Here is a 17,555-nt window from a genome sequence, read left to right on the forward strand (position 1 = left end):
CATATGTGCCTCCCTCCTCTTCAGGACCGATGTCCCTTTAATATAAGACGGTGATCGGCTTTTTTTTCTCCTCACGCTGTCAGTGTGAGGAGAAAAAGAAACCGATTACCGAGCTTTTGTTTACATCATGTGATCAGCTGTCATTGGCTGACAGCTGATCACATGGTAAGGGTCCGGGATCATCTCTTTACTCGGATCTGTGATCATCCGATTCTCCGTGACCCTGCAGGGTGCGCGCGGTACGCGTGCACAGGGGAGGACATCCCATGACGAAATTGAGATCCACGCTGTGGCCGTCATTCGGCTATGGCCCGGACCTCAAGTGGTTAAATTAATTATAAAAAAATTACTTTTAATTAGTGCATCATTTTAACAGCCCCATTCTTCCGATTGCTGCTGTCAAATTGGCTTTCTCTGCACCAGACACAGTGATAATACAGTCAGTCAGCACTGGCATATTTGTAAACAAAACCATGTGATCACTATAATTGGCTGTCATAATCCCATAATCCAGTACGTGGTTTCTGGACAGAAAGGGCCAAATGTTCTACCTTCCCACAAGCAGGGCTGGATTAACATAGGGACTATTGGAGCTGCAGCTCCAGGCCCCTTACTTTAAGATAGGCCCATTTGCCAAAAAAAAAAAAAAAATCACAAAAAAACCCCCAAAAACGATCGACTTGGAGGGTTGTGGCTTGGCGACCAGGGATCACAGAGACCCCTACATTCTGGCAGGTAGCTGAAGACCTACCCCACCACTGATCAAAATGTGGGGCTCCTATCATCTATGGTTCCGGAGATACAGGGCTGCTTGCACAGCCTGTCAGAAGCTACATACAGAGCGGCCAGTTTAAATCCAAGCTGGCACACTCTGCAGACTGAGAGGATGAGCTCACAGGTCCTCTCCTCACTTCTTGTCAGAGGCACTAAGCTCAATGGACAGCTTGGAGCCTGCAGATTTTGACAGGCAGCACCGCCCGTCAAACTCACCTATTGATTTCAATATGGCCACTTTGCAACTGCAAGCCAAACTGGCTCGCAGTAGCAGCATAGTCCAACAATGTAAAACTACCATTCAGCAATGAAAAAAACAAAAACAAAAAACAAAAAAAAAAACAAGGAGGCAGCAGTAGCACCTCATGAACGCCTGTCAGCTGCTGCTATACCACTCGTTGAAAAGCAATCCACCACAGATCACTTTTCAGAGGGCAGTAAACATTACCGTAAATGTGAAAGAAACTTGAAACACATCATCCTTTTCATGCTCTCCAACAACCAGGTCACTCCCCAGCCACGTCCCATGTTAGCCACCTCCCTTCAACTTATATCAAAGGTGACCATTCATTTCCCAACCTGCAGATGACAGACCCTACTCCAAAAGATATCACTCCCAGTTACTCCCCCACCTGCTGATTGATATCCCTCCATGACCACCTCACACCCCCCTACTGACAGACCTCTCACCCCAGCCTGTCCCCACACACACCATCTCACCTGCTGACCTGTGGATGGGAGAATCACTCCCGCAGTGTTATTGTGTTCTACCAGTGGGGAGCCTTCCCAACCCACAGAATACGATTAGTGTTGCTAACTATAGCTGGCAGCACTGATTGTTTTGGGAAAAACCTGACAGGCTGGTTGTACTCAAGTCGATTAACAGATTGACTTGTGTACAACCAGCTATCCCATTCTTAGATTGTCTTAATTTCATTTCATGTATGGCCCGCTTAACCACTACACAGTCCACTAAACATCCTTCCACAAACCTTTACATTTTTCCTTTCCAGATTCCTTCATCCTCCTCACCTGTACATACTGCCCGCTGTCATACCCTCCACACTCCTCTTCTATACATAGGGCCCACTGTCATACCCTGCACACTTCTCTCCTATACATAGTGCCCACTGTGATACCCTCCACACTTCTCCCATATACATAGTGCCCCCATCATACCCCCCACAACCCCCCCACTGTCATACTCTTCTCTCCTGCACATAGTGCCCGCTGTCATACCCTTCACATTCCTCTCCTGTACATACTGCTCAATGTCATACCCTTCACATTCCTCTCCTGTACATACTGCTCAATGTCATACCCTCCACATTCCTCTCCTGTACATACTGCTCCCTGTCACACCCTCCACACTCCTCTCTTGTACATACTGCCCACTGTCATACCCTCCATACTCCTCTCCTGTACATACTGCCCACTGTCATACCTTCCACACTCCTCTCCTGTACATACTGCCCACTGTCATATCCTCCACACTCCTCTCCTGTACATACTGCTCACTCTCTTACCCTCCACACTCCTCTCCTGTACATACTGCCCACTTTAATAAACTCCTCTAATGTACATAGTGCCAGCTGTCATACCCTCCACACTCCACTCCTGCGCATACTGCCCACTATCATACCGTCCACACTCCTCTCCTGTACAAACCGACAACTGTGATAACCTCCATACATACTATCCACTGTCATACCCTCCACACTCCTCTCCTGTACATTCTGCCCCATCATACCCTCCACACTCCTCTGCTGTACATACTGCCAACTGTCATACCCTCCACACTCCTCTCCTGTACATACTGCCAACTGTCTTTCTCTCCACACTCCTCTCCTGTACATTCTGCCCCATCATACCCTCCACACTCCTCTCCTGTACATACTGCCCTCTGGCATAACCTCCACACTCCTCCCCTGTACAGAGTGCCCACTGCCATACCCTCCACACTCCTCTCCTGTACATAGTGCCCACTGTTATACCCTCCACATTCCTCTGTCTCACCTGCACATACTTCCCACTTTTATACCATCCATACTCCTGACCTATGCCTCTTACCCACAAAAACAGTTCTTTAAAATTATATTGAATATCCTCAATGTTACCAGCTCTAGAATGGGCACCATTTTGTTAGTTCAACTAAAGAAAATCTTCTCAGTCCTCATATTTGTTCTGCCCATTATCAGTACTCATTTAATTTTGTGATTACTACTGTGATGTATAGAGGAAAATAGGCGATATCAGCTACTCTAAATATATCACTGGTAAAAAAAAGTGTCCCTGATAATATTCTTGAAATATTGGCAACTATGCACTTGGGCCCTGCCCTAGGGCCACCAGGTCAGTAAGGGGCCCCATGAGTGGTTCCTAGGATCCTGTGCTATTAAAGCAGTAGTAAACTTCGCTAACATTACTACTTTTTAGAGGCCCTGAGGTAGGTTATGCTATAATGTACTAGTATGCACAGCATATTAGCACTTTAGGGTACACTTACCTATCAGACTGAACCCTCCATCGCTGCACTGTGATCAATCCGGTGGGTCCCGGGCGCCTCCATCTTCACCCAGTCTTCCTTCTGGATTCTCTGCCTTCGGTCACTTGCCTTGGCCGGGCTGCGTTGCTGTCTCTCCCACGCATGCTCATCCTCTCTATCATCCCCCCTCTCTTTCTCTCATCCTCCCTCCTTACCCCTCACCCCTCTCTCATCCCTTTTCTCTCTCTCTCATCCTCCCTCTCTCTATTTAATTTAACTTGTTATAACAAAAAATTGTTTGCGTTTTTATTTTATTTTTTTTATAAAAAGCCCCACCAAAATCCTCAGCACCAGTCCCATGATGTTCTTAATCTGGCCCTGCCCACAGGGTGAAACATGAAATTAGTGTTGCTGAGGGGGCACATACTACTTGTTGTCCACCACCATCTTAATCACCAGCTTAAAGTGTTACTGTGACCAGACTGTAAACAATCAAGAATTAAAATATTCCCAAACAGCACTAAATGAGCTTTCAAACAAGCCATCACTGATCTTTGTAGCTATCAACACTGTGGAGCTAAAATTGTTAGCAGAAGTTAGAGTTGTTCGCTAAGCAGCTAAGATCACCCTGCTTCCTATGCCATACCCCCCCCATATTTTTTCTTCCTCTACCTACCTGGCGGTGGGTTCTGCACATTTCAGATACTCACCCACGCAGCGGATCCTGTATTGACCAATCAAGATCCTCTTCTCCTTTCGCAGCACTCGGTCCTGTATCCATGTTTTGCTGAGATGTCATCAAGAGGCTGAAGGCTGTTTCGAGCTCAGCCGGCACGCCTCTTGATAACATCCCCTCCATCTTAACTGATTAAAAGGCCTTGCCTCCGGGTATATGTGATGTGCATATCCCAGGAGGCAAAGGGTGGACAGTGTACGTCATTTGCCTAGGCGAATTATATAAAAGGGGGTGGGGCCGGACAGTTTTTTGAGAAAAAAAGGTAAATAAATAAAAAAAAAAAAAAGAGTGCAATCCATGCACAGGACTGGAGGAGGGGTGGAGAGATGGGATAATTTTTCAGTGAGTGAAGATTTGCTTTAAATCAAAGCAGAACTTCACTCGCTCAATCAACATTGACTATTTTTAATCCTTATGTGCTAGCCAGTGGCAGCTGGTGATTTTTTTTTTGTGGTGGGGGGTTGGTTGTAGGTGCATTGTTTCCCGCCCCCTTCCCACCCCCAAAAAAACCCACCAGCCGCCCGGTCGGTTGGGTCACCCGTAGCCCCCCCCTGTGCGGGGCAGCTGGTCGGGTCAATTGCAGCCCCGCTCGGACAGTTGGTCTGGTTACCAGCCCTGCTCTTATCCAATCTATGGCGTGGGCGGAGGCTTGCCTTGCATCACAGCGGCTGTGCGTTTCCTCCCTCCTCCTCAGCCAAAAGGATCGGTTCGCCTTTCAGCCAATCGGGAAACAGGTCTCAAGACCCACTTCCTGATTGGCCGGGAGAAGAATCAGTGTGACAATAGCGAATATTCATGGATAGGGGGGCGGCGCCCCTGCGCCCTGTATTATGGGTCACCACTGCTGCTAACATTAGTAAATAGATAGGAAAGTATATCATATTTACTTGTTTTAAACTTGTTTTTTTTTTATGTTTCTTCAGTTACTTCCTTGTTTCCTGCCTAGGCAAATGATGTCATACATCCCAGGAGTCTTCAGGAGGGGAGGAGGAGTTTTCTCATATAAGCACACTCTCCTGCCTGCAGGAATGAGCTAAGGGCAAATGGATTCCAGGAAGTAAATTATCTGCCTTACTCAAGATAGCCACATCCAGGAATGCTATGGGGGTGTTTTTCAAAGTGATTCCTCAGCAAAATAAAGCAAGGAGATATAGATGGACCGGGGGAAGTTTGCTTTGCATATTAAAAATTAATTAAATAGCATTTTTGATTTGCAAACATTTTAATCACAGATCATCCCTGCGTTATTTCAAAATAGTTTCTCTGTGCTGAATTATAGATGTTGTATCAGTGCTGTTAAAACTGACTCTTTAGGAGTGTCGGGTCACTTAATCACTTAAAGACCAGCCTCGTTTTGGAAATTAGGTGTTTACATGCTTAAAACATTTTTTTCTGCTAGAAAATTACTTAGAACGCCCAAACATTATATATTTTTTTTCTAACACCCTAGAGAATAAAAAAATAAGACAACAGTAAAGTTGGCCCAATTTTTTTTTTATATTGTGAAAGATAATGTTACGCCGAGTAAATTGATACTCAACATGTCACGTTTCAAAATTGCGCCCGCTCGTGGAATGGCGTCAAACTTTTACCCTCAAAAATCTCCATAGGCGATGTTTAAAAAATTCTACAGGTTGCATGTTTTGCGTTACAGAGGAGGTCTAGGGCTAGAATTATTGCTCTCGCTCCAACGATCGCAGGGATACCTCACATGTGTGGTTTGACTACGGTTTTCATATGCGGGCGCTACTCCCGTATGTGTTCGCTTCTGCGCTCGAGCTCGTCGGGACGGGGCAATTAAAATCTTTTTTTTAAATTTTTTTATTTATTTTACTTGATTTTATTTTTTTTTTACACTGTTTTTAAAAGATTAAAAATTGTGTCACATTTATTCCTATTACAAGGAATGTAAACATCCCTTGTAATAGAAAAAAGCATGACAGGACCTCTTGAATATGAGATCTGGGGTCAAAAAGACTTCAGATCTCATATTTACACTAAAATGCAATTAAATAAAAAAAAAAAAAAAAAAAAATCATTAAAAAAAATGACATTGAAAAAATGTGCCTTTAAGACATATGGGCGGAAGTGACGTCTTGACGTCGCTTCCGCCCAGCAGTGTCATGGAGACGGGTGGGAGCCATCTTCCACTCACTCGTCTCCGTGCACAGCTAGAGAAAGGAGGCTCCGGTAAGCGGCGCGGGGGGGGGGGGACCGCATCGTGGCGGGGGGCCCTCTCCCGCCACCAATAAAAGTGATCTTGCGGCGAATGCGCAGCAGAGACCACTTTTATCCTGTAGCCGACCGCCGGACGAAAATGGGAATACTGGGGTTATGACAGCTAGCTGCTGCCATAACAATGATATCCTCCGCCAAAGTTAGGATGTATATGTACATGCTGGCAATACACTAGAAGAATTTCTTTTTCTTTTTTTTTTTGGTTTCAAGAACATTCATTTGATTTTCTAATCATTAGTGGGGACCAATCAACGTTTCCTTTCAACTGCAGTGAATAGAAAATTTAAAAGAGCAGGATGGTAAATTTTTCAACAGTGAATTAGCTTTTCATTCAGGAAAGTCCAGTCAAGTTAAAAGCAAAGAAAATGTTTAAAAACGTTTGAATGATGTTCATTTGAAAATCTACTAGTGTTTGTCCTGTAGGCTCCTCAATGGCCCAACCCTGCAACTTAATGTTTTTTCTCTGATCCCAGCAGCCCAGCAAGGAACAGACAGCGCTTTCACAACAATGGATAGAAGCACCCATCCACAACCTTCCTTCCACATCAATACAGTCAGTGTTGATGGGGGAATCCCTCCCACAGTGCTATTGTGCTCTGCCAGCGGGAAGTTTCTCTACTGGCAGAACACAATGATCACTGCTGGGTGCTATAGCCACTGGCAGTGATCGCATGGAAAAACAAATCTGAAAGGTTGGTTGTACTGAAGTCAATTGAGTGGTCATCTTTAGTAGAACCAGCCTGCCCATAGATAGATCGAATCATCTGAGGTTCGATCCATCTATGGCCAGCTAAAGAGGTAGCAGTGGATTTGAGACTCAGGCACAAGGTCTCTTTGATTGTGGCCATACACTTAACAATCTGATCTAGTGCTTCTTCACAGAATCAGACAATATGATCAAATCTACAAATTAGTGAAAAAGACACATCCCGTGTCTTAGTTCAATTAGGGCAAAACTGATCAGTCTGGGCAGAAAATCTAATCCTAGGAAAGTACATCGATATGGCGGTGGGACGATGGTATATAAAATTGTTCCCTGTTTTGCCACCATAAGAATATATATAAATACTTAAATGCCCATAGTCTGGCCTCAGTATCACTTTAAAGCTGACTTGACTACATTAACAAATCCTGCCTTTAGTAGAAGCCAAAATAATTTGTTTTGAAGTTAGGCAATATATGAGACCAGTGAAGAAGGTAAGACAGTGTAAATGTTTTAAACCAACAGCAGAATATATCCTTTAAACACGCCTAAAGCTGGCCATACACCATGCAATCTGATTGTACAGTCTCTGTAAAATTTCCTTTAGATGTACCAAAACTATGTAATAGGAGGACTCACAAGAACAAATCCTTCAGTTTGTATCCAGTCAGGCAGGCCCTTGCACTACATAGTTGATGGTAGATCTAAAGGATATTGTACAATCAGATTATGTAGTGTATGTAGTCAGAGTCTTCACTTGTGATACCCTAACTACCAAGACCTGAGGTGTACCTTGGCCTAGCTGGTCAGTACACCTAAAAGAGGGCCTACCCCGAATGTATGAATATGAAAACGTACGATGTGTATAAGCATATATTAAAGGTTTGGGGGAAAGGGTGGGTGGAGACCATGAAGACGAGCCGACACACGATCAGACAGAGGAGGAGGGATATATATCCCTCAGACTCCTCCTACAAATACAGCCTTCCTACATAGGCACCTTTAGTCAGATAGATAATTTGTGCTTTACACGCATTGGTTTAATAAATAGTTTTTATTTTATTTTTTTATTGTCATATTCTGAATTAGAAATGCAGCATCTTCAGAGGTTTTAATAATAACATCATAACCTTTCACCTAAAACAAGTCTATAGGTAAACAGCGGCGCTAAAGTGCATAAGTGAATACACCCAACAAAATAAAAGTGCATGCTAATTGCTACTATTCCGTACACTGGTAATTGAGCAAAAAATTGAACCCCTTCCCGACCGCCGCACGATGATATATGTCGGCAGAATGACACAGATGGGCAAAAGGCCGTACAGATACATCCCCTTTAAGATGCGGCATTGTGGGCGGTGCGCCGCGTGCCCCCGCCACGTGCTTCATAATCGCGAGTCCCGCATACTCCATGTCTGCCGGGTGTCTCGCGATCGTGTCACGGAGTGGAAGAATGGGGAGATGTCTTTGTAAACAAGGCATTTCCCCGTTCTGCCTTGTGACATGACAGCGATCACTGCTCCCTGTAATCGGGAGCAGTGACCGCTGTCATGTGAGTAGTATCCCATCCCCCCACAGTTAGAATCACTCCCTAGGACACACTTAACCCCTTGATCGCCCTCTAGTGGTTAACCCCTTCCCTGCCAGTGTCATTTACACAGTAATCAGTGCATTTCTTATAGCACTAATCGCTGTATAAATGTCAATGGTCCCAAAATAGTGTCAAAAGTGTCCGATGTGTCCACCATAATGTCGCAAACTAATCAATATACACTTATTGCGATTTTTTTTACCAAAAATATGTAGAAGAATATGTATTGGCCTAAACTGAGGGAAAAAAAATATTTTTTTATATATTTTTGGGGGATATTTATTATAGCAAAAAGTTGAAAAATATTGTTTTTGTTTTTTTTTTCAAAATTGTCGCTATTGTTTTGTTTATAGCGCAAAAAATAAAAACCGCAGAGGTGATCAAATACCACCAAAAGAAAGCTCTATTTGTGAGGAAAAAAGGACGTCAATTTTGTTTGGGTACAACATCGCACGACCGCGCAATTGTCAGTTAAAGCGACGCAGTGCCGAATCACAAAAAGTGCTCTGGTCAGGAAGGGGGTAAATCCCTTCCTGACCAGGAATTAAAAAGAACCCAAGTGTTGACAATATTAATAGTTCAAAATGAGAAGTCCATGTGAAAAACAAAGTGTCAAAGTAAGCCAACGTGCAATTGAAAAGTCCTCCAATAGTGTTCAGCTCTTCACACCACACCACATGTGCGCAAGCCAGTCAGATTTAAACCCACCAAAACTATTTACCTCACATTCTCATGTTTGGCAATAGAGCAGTTAAACATAAAGGGCTCATGAATCCACCACATCGATCTCCACCTCTGAAGATATGGATCAAATCGCTCATGTATGGGAAGAAAGAGGAGAGCTCCACTAGTCTCTAGCACGATTTATTTACAATTTAAAATGATTTAAAAAAAAAAATCGAATGATTTAAAAATAATTTAATGTTACATGTCTGTCACAGTAGGGATAATTTACTAAAGCAAATGAACCAGAGCAGGCATGTGCGCAGATATCAGGGCGCATAGCAATTTTATTCCCTGAAGCCACACTGAGATTACATATGTACAGTGTGGTCCTAATTTGCTATGGACCCATAACATCCAAAAAATACTGTCCTTGAGCTTACTGTTCCTAAAAAGTTTTTCAAAACTGCAATAATGCAAATATATACATTTTACAAAAAAAATTAAAAATACTCATATTACCAACTCATTAAGCAATGAAATGTACATGCACCAAGATGGCTGGCATGCACAATAATTCCATATGTTATGCTGTTATAGGAAAAGGAATAATGTACAGAGTTTATTACTGGAATCTGTATTCCAAGTATCAGCGTACTTAATCTCACTGGCCAGCTAATGCTTGACCTTCTGCACCTGGGCACAAGAATACAAACATGTGCAGTACAATGCTCCTCTGCAAATGGTTCAATGAGGTTTTTACAAAATATATTTTTTTTAAATCTTAGCCATGTAGGCTTCATGTGGTTTTATTCCTTTTTAAAAATGCTGTAGCTTGGATAGATCCAAAAACATACCGGCGCACCAGCGTATATTCCACAGCCAACCACACTCGTCCATAAATTCCACATATATACGCTATAGCCTGTGCATATTCATTTGGACAGATCACATAGGTAATTCCACAAGCATAAGACTAACGCACTGGCATAAATGCGTATGCTGTATTAAACATGGCTCAACGCATTTATTTAGTGCACAATCACCCCATGCATTGCGTTAAAGCCATTTTTTATTTTGAATTGGCTGGACGCACACCTTAACACATGAAAAACTGGATCTAATTTTTTTTTTTTTTGTTACACTTCGCACCCCAAAGCATAGCATTTATGTTGTTGTGAGCTACAGTTCACGTACACTGCCAGCTACAGTATTGGCATGTATGTATGACTTATGGAAGTCTCTTGTGCACCAGAAATCATTGATTTATTGCTGGTGAGAGAGAACATATACACATAACCAGTGGCGGCTGGTGCTCAAAATTTTTTTTGGGGGGGCAAACAAACTGAAAAATTCTGGAAAAAAACCCCATCAATTGCAGCCTCACTGTACCATCAATCGCAGCCACTGTGCCATCAAATGCAGCCACTGTGCCCATCAATAGCCGCCACTGTGCCATCAAATGCAGCCACTGTGCCATCAAATGCAGCCACCGTGCCATCAAATGCAGCCACTGTGTAATCAAACGCAGCCACTGTGCCATCAATTGCCGCCACAGTACCATCAAACGCAGCCACTGTGCCCATCAATTACCGCCACTGTGTCATCAAACGCAGCCACTGTGCCCATCAATTACCACCACTGTGCCATCAAACGCAGCCACTGTGCCCATCAAACGCAGTCACTGTGCCCATCAAATGCAGCCACTGTGCCTAGAATTACCGCCACTGTTCCATCAAATGCAGCCACTGTGCCATCAATTGCCGCCACTGTGCCATCAAACGCAGCCACTGTGCCTACAATTACCGCCACTGTTCCATCAAATGCAGCCACTGTGCCATCAAATGCAGCCACTGTGCCATCAAATGCAGCCACTGTGCCATCAAATGCAGCCACTGTGCCCTTCAAACACAGCCACTGTGCCCATCAATTGCTGCCACTGTACCATCAAACACAGCCACTGTACCATCAAACGCGGCCACTGTGCCCATGAATTACCGCCACTGTGTCATCAAACGCAGCCACTGTGCCCATCAATTACCGCCACTGTGCCATCAAACGCAGCCACTGTGCCCATCAAACGCAGTCACTGTGCCCATCAAACGCAGTCACTGTGCCCATCAAATGCAGCCACTGTGCCTACAATTACCGCCACTGTTCCATCAAATGCAGCCACTGTGCCATCAATTGCCGCCACTGTGCCTTCAAACGCAACCACTGTGCCTACAATTACCGCCACTGTTCCATCAAATGCAGCCACTGTGCCATCAAATGCAGCCACTGTGCCCTTCGAACACAGCCACTGTGCCCATCAATTGCCGCCACTGTACCATCAAACACAGCCACTGTACCATCAAACACAGCCACTGTGCCCATCAATTACCACCACTGTGCCATCAAACGCAGCCACTGTGCCATATCAAATGCTCCCACTGTGCCAAAAAATGCTGCCACTGTGCCATCAAATGCTGCCACTGTGCCATGACATAACCACATATACAGCGCGGTGGATTTGGTGCTTTTGTATTGGATTTAGTCTTTTTTGGGCTGCATGTTTTAGCACAGGAATAATGTGTAATACTACAAAAAGTTTAGAAAATGTCAGGTAATACTTTCTATCAATATGTTTAAAGATAAGGGGGTTTATTTACTAAAGCTAGAGAGTGCGAAATGACTCACAGAGAAACCAATCAGCTTCCAGGTTTTATTGCTAAAGCTTAATTAAATAAGCTGAGGTTAGAAGCAGATTGGTTTCTTTGTAGAATTGTGACTAATTTTGCCCTCTCTAGCTTTAGTAAATAAACTCCAAGGTTTGTAAAAAAAGTAAAGTGTCCCTAAAGTCAATTTGAATTGCAGGGACTGGAATGATACTATGAGTGAGACCAGATGACAGAAGACATTGACACATTATAGTAAAATTAGGAATGCCTTATTAAAGAAGCCTATTATGTATTTCATATATATATATATAAATATATATAAATGCATAGACTCACCCAAAACCAGGCTATCCAGCAGTGAAAGCAGTAATAGTAGAGGTCCCAGCATTGTCACTGTGTGGTTGTGCTGTGTTCCTGATGTGCAAGTAACAAGGGAAGTGTCTTCAGCTGTTAAAGCTTACACAGCTGAATTGCCCAATAATGTTTTATAGAGAAATCCACTGTACAACGTCAACACGACACATCACTTTTTCTAAATGATTACCTTATTAGTATTGCTGTCAGGACATAAAGAGAAGTACTGGTGTTGTAATAATCCTTTTTATCTCAAAGTGTGCTTCTGTAAATTTGCACTCTAAACAACAACATTGATTATAGGTTTATACCAGGGGTCTACAAACAAAGAGCCAGTTTATTGTCCTTCAGATTTTAGGGGGATCGGACTGTGGTCTGTAGGAGGAGGAGTAGAAAATGCCCTGGAATCATTGGCCTCAAGCTTGGTGGACAGTGGGAAGAAAAAAATTATGTAGCGCCTGTGGTCAGTAGGAGGAGGGATAGTGTCCCATTATTGCTATTAGTGGTAGGAATTTTACCCCATTGTTGGTGTCAGCTGAAGGAGTAAATGCCCTATTTTTGGTGCCAGTGGAAGGAGTAGTGCCCCACCATTGATTAGTGGGAGTGGCAAGAATTAAGCCCCACTGTTGGTGTCAATGAAATGAATGGTGCCTCATTGTTGGTGTCAGTAGGAGGAGTAGTGTTTCATATCAGTGGGAGAAATAGTGAGCCAAGGCCGGATAAAGGCAAGTAAAGGGCATCTATACAAATAAATGATTGTACCACCTTTCTCTGATGCTTTCAGTATGTTACAAATCAAAATTTGCTGTTAAATCCAAAAGGCTTAGCACTTATTCACACCAGCATAAACATGTCTTATGGGCCACTTAATATATGCGCTCTTCTCTGTGTTGTGCTTTGTTTGTTGCAATGCGTTGTTACAACCTTATTTATATTGCACTTCATGTAATTCTATGCGGGGTAGCACATTGTGGCACATTGCTGTGCATTGTGAGAACGCACACCACTATTGGTGTGAACAGGCCCTTTACAGAACAAGGCTTTTTGCCTTGTCTTTGCTTTCAGTGCAAAAGTTCTACTGAGCTGATATGAATGAGCATTAGGTATTTATCATTATTTTCATCCAAAGTTTGCACAACTTTCACCTGAGATTCAATTATTTTTCCTTTAGGATTCGGGAGTCTTGAAGAACCTGGGGCCCATCAGCATTGGGGATCTGGTACTTTAGGGACGTACCAGAGGGACATTGGGGACATTGGGACGTACCGCGCTGGCTCCACAACAATGCGTTCTTCTTCTTGTGATCACATTATACAAAGGCCTGTTTTTATCTACAATGATGTAAGTGCAATACTTTATTACATTTGTAGCCAAGGATTCTATGCTATGTGGCAAACTTTTTTCCTGTATGACTGCTTCCTGTTGATTGGTGGAGCCGATGAGTGTCTATATGCTGAGCTTGGAACGTTACATTTTCTTCATGCTGGTCCCGGAAAGTTTGATTGCCGAATCTGCACTGCTGTACAACCCACACGCTGGTTCCTGTGATGCTAAAGACCCCATCAGTTTTACTTGTTCGGCTCTCTGCTGCTGGCAGGTAGCCCACACCATTTGGTAAGAGTTCCCTATTACCTTCACTGGTGGTGGTAACACATTTGATGGTGAATTTGTTTCTCTGCTAAATCAAGCACATACCTCTGTTCTTTGGGTGGAAGTCTGAATATTTACTTATCTTGCACCTTTGGGAAAAAAAAAATCTCTTTTTTTTTTTTTTTTTACACTTCGGACTCATCCAAGTGTCTTTTGACGCAGTTTAATGGACATTATGGTTCTCAATATGTGTATATATATATATATATATATATATATATATATATATATATATATATATATATATATATATATATATATATATATATGTTATGTTGTCTTACTATATTGCATACTAGTCTTGCTTTATAGGCAATTCCATTATTGGATGTTTGATTGTGCCCTGTCACTCATATGTTTGTATTATTACACATGTCACTAGTTACTTAGCGGGTATAGGTGTAGCGCTAAAAAGAGGTGGTGATTAAACAAATATAAATAAAGTATATTCAATAGCACAAAAGATAGCAGTCATCTGGAAAACTCCAATGGAATAGGAAATAGAAGAACCGTCACCGACACCCAATATGACTGACTCTTACCGCCAGTTTATAGAATTTACACATTGAGCAAATCACTGAAAGGTCAGTTCCACAGCTCCTGTTCATCAAACGGTCCACTAATTGGGCAAGAGGTCCTTTTTCACAGACCCACCAAAGATAGATAGCTTAATCCTTTCAACCTCGGCTGGGAGATAAACTCCACAGGAACAGCCCAGTAGTTACATATAAGGGGATGAAAAAATACTCTGCGCAAACATCCACAGAAATGGTAATTTATTCCATAAAAAGCTAAGTATACAACTCAACTATAAGTATACATCTCCATGATACGTCACTCGTCCTTTGTTCAACCCTTGTTGGGTTGTACGGGGGACGGGTGACGTATCGTGGACAGAGGAGTGGCTGCCGTCTTGTTGGTAGGAAGTGCTGGGCACTTTCCTTATGCTCATGCTTTTTTATACTTATTAAATGTGAGTTGTATACTTAGCTTTTTATGGAGAACCATTTTTAAAGTACAGTGACTGTATCATCAAGAGCATGTTGGTAAGTGAAAAAAGGGCATTATGTTATTTAGGACAATTGACCTAAACATTTCCTTAACAGAAATATGAAATTAACCTCCAATGCACATTTGAATGGCATTAGACTTGGCAACATTCAATTATGCATGATTTGCCCACCAGCCGCTTGCATAATAAATAGTGTGAATGTTGGCAGATAATGATCGGAGAATCCTATCAAATCTTTTGAGTAAATATTCATTGGCCAAATTGCTAAGTGAATTTGATAAATATAACCCTTAACGTGAAAAACCTAAATATATTTTTTAGTGTGTTTGATATCAGACCATATTTGTCAACCATGAAAAAAAAATATTTTCAATAATCATAAAACTAATAATATTCATAATCAGAAAAGAAATGCAGACTGTGAAAACTTTAGTGTCTTCATAAATAGTGATCAGTGGAGAAATGCTTGATGGTCAGAGTAGTATCCCCTTACATTGGTGGTCAGTGTAGTGCTCCCTTACAGGTTTGTTTAGTGACTAAATGCCTCCTTACATTGGTAGGTGATGTAGTGCCCCTTACACAGGTGGTTAAAGGAAGGAATGCACCATACATTGGTGGTTAGGGGGAAGAAGAATGCCTCTTTAAATTTGTTGTCAGTGGGTGGAAGGGATAAAGTCCCTTACATTGGTGGTCAGTGGGAGGAAGAATTTCCATTTGCATTGGTTGTCAACAGGAATAATGAAACCTTGCAGACAGGTAAAAACCAATGGTGTTAGCCATAAGTTACCTGAGAGACAAGAGGAGATAATCATCTGATCCCATGTTGGGTCAAACCAAATATCTAGATCTCTTGCAGAAACTCTAGTGACCTTTCACAGAGCCTTATTGTTATATGGAACCCTGGCTGAGAAAGGCTTTTGTGGGGAGTCACTTGGGAACCTTTCCCCAGAGAAAGATTGATGTGTCCAGACTACATTTTGTGGAAAACTCTTTGGCCGGCTCAGCTATAAGAAGTGTCGCTCCCCAAGAAATCCCCAATGTCCTTCTTTAATGATTGGTTGCTATTCTATAATCAAGTTTGCAGAACCTTGACTTCTAGAAAGGTAATACCTCTCCTGGCATGTGAGTGTTTACTGCATCATCTGATGTGATTTACACACCAGAGATGTGAGCCTGGGATGCGCTGAAGCATTTTCCCTTATCCTCCTACCCACAAGTCATTTGGTTCTGCAAGAAACTTTTTGAAGGTTTTAAAGTGACTGGGTCCATTCCCTCATGTAATTACATCCAGCAGGAGTTACAACAAAATGACTAAACACTTTATGTAATCTATTATGACCTCAGGGATAGTACACCTATAAAGAGGGTAACACTTGTTACAAATTCAAATAGCATATATATATATATATATTGTATATACAGTATATTATATATCTTTTTTTTTTTTTTGCAATTTCAGAGCTCATAGTGACTTTCTATAAAATACTACAAAACTTATCTGTAGCGAGTGAAAATAATTTAAAATTATGAGACTGGCAAAGAACAATATAGCTTTAAAGGGGAAGAGACACGCATTACCAAATCAAATAGCACATATATATTTTTTCATTCTAATCAGAGAAACCTACAGGCAAAAAAAATAGACAAAGGATCACTGATAAAATTGAGAAAACGGTTAACACACACTCTATAGATGAACTTATAGACTTTTCTAACTCTTGATTCAATAATGTCATGAGTCCATAAACATTTCTGTCCTATATTTCTCATCCTTTAATCATCACTATGTCATCTTTATATTCCACATAGGAGAAGCAGTAGATGTGCACGAAGGGAAAAAAACATAAGCAAATGCCCTGTGATTGGGCAATATACTTCATCTCTATATTAAGATCTTGCAATGTGAGTTTACACAATTTGGCCATTATGATGAAACTGAACACTTAAATGACCACAAGCAGTGCCTTTGTCCAGAAAAGGCAAAATGAACAAACTATGATCATTTTGGTCTTCATAAATAAGGGAATTTATGGTCCAAATTTTTTTGGGGATAAATATGCATGGTATACATAATGTTATCGATATATTTTTTAAACCATACAGGAGGTCCCCGAGTTACGAACCTCCGACTTGCGAACGACTCCTACTTACGAACGGGAGGCAACGTCAGCGGGCACATCGGAAAACATAGGTAAATGGCGGAAAACATCAGAAAACGACATTGTAAAACAGCGGAAAACATCGTAAAACTACGTCTCTGCCGTTCTGCGCATGCGCTTCCGACTTACGAACAAATAACTTAAGAACAAACAGGCAGTCCCTAACCCGTTCGTAACTCGGAGACTGCCTGTATTTTGTTTTTTAAAAAAAATTATTTCTATGTGCAATTTATAATTATATAAGGACATGGTGATATCCATATTTGCCTATTACAAAAAAAGGCGTTACAGTACTATACGCTAATTAATAGAAGGATATAGCTGGACAACCGATTCATATCTTTTCATTATTTACTATGTGTCCATGATGCACACAAATAGACACGCAAAGATTACAGGGTGTGCATACAATTTACTAACAAGTATGGCTTGCCACGAAATGTACACGTCATGGTCCAAATGTATGCAGGCTAATCATGTGATTTGCTGGCATGTAATATGTCTGCCTTAGTGAGTTAGAGGTTGGCCCA

The 17,555-nt window shown here is 42.0% G+C and overlaps 1 protein-coding gene across 1 annotated transcript in view; it reads right to left on the bottom strand.

Annotated features, from left to right (window-relative positions):
* Positions 1-12,330, bottom strand: part of LOC141133091 (zinc metalloproteinase-disintegrin-like VAP1) — a 131,510-nt gene extending 119,180 nt beyond the window's left edge. The window contains exon 1 of the mRNA XM_073622221.1: positions 12,187-12,330. Coding sequence (XP_073478322.1) covers positions 12,187-12,238 — 52 coding nt within the window. The 5' untranslated portion in view covers positions 12,239-12,330. The remainder of the gene's footprint in view (positions 1-12,186) is intronic.
* Positions 12,331-17,555: the final 5,225 nt, after the last annotated feature.

Source organism: Aquarana catesbeiana, linkage group LG03, assembly GCF_042186555.1.
Source record: "Aquarana catesbeiana isolate 2022-GZ linkage group LG03, ASM4218655v1, whole genome shotgun sequence".
Taxonomy (NCBI): domain Eukaryota; kingdom Metazoa; phylum Chordata; class Amphibia; order Anura; family Ranidae; genus Aquarana; species Aquarana catesbeiana.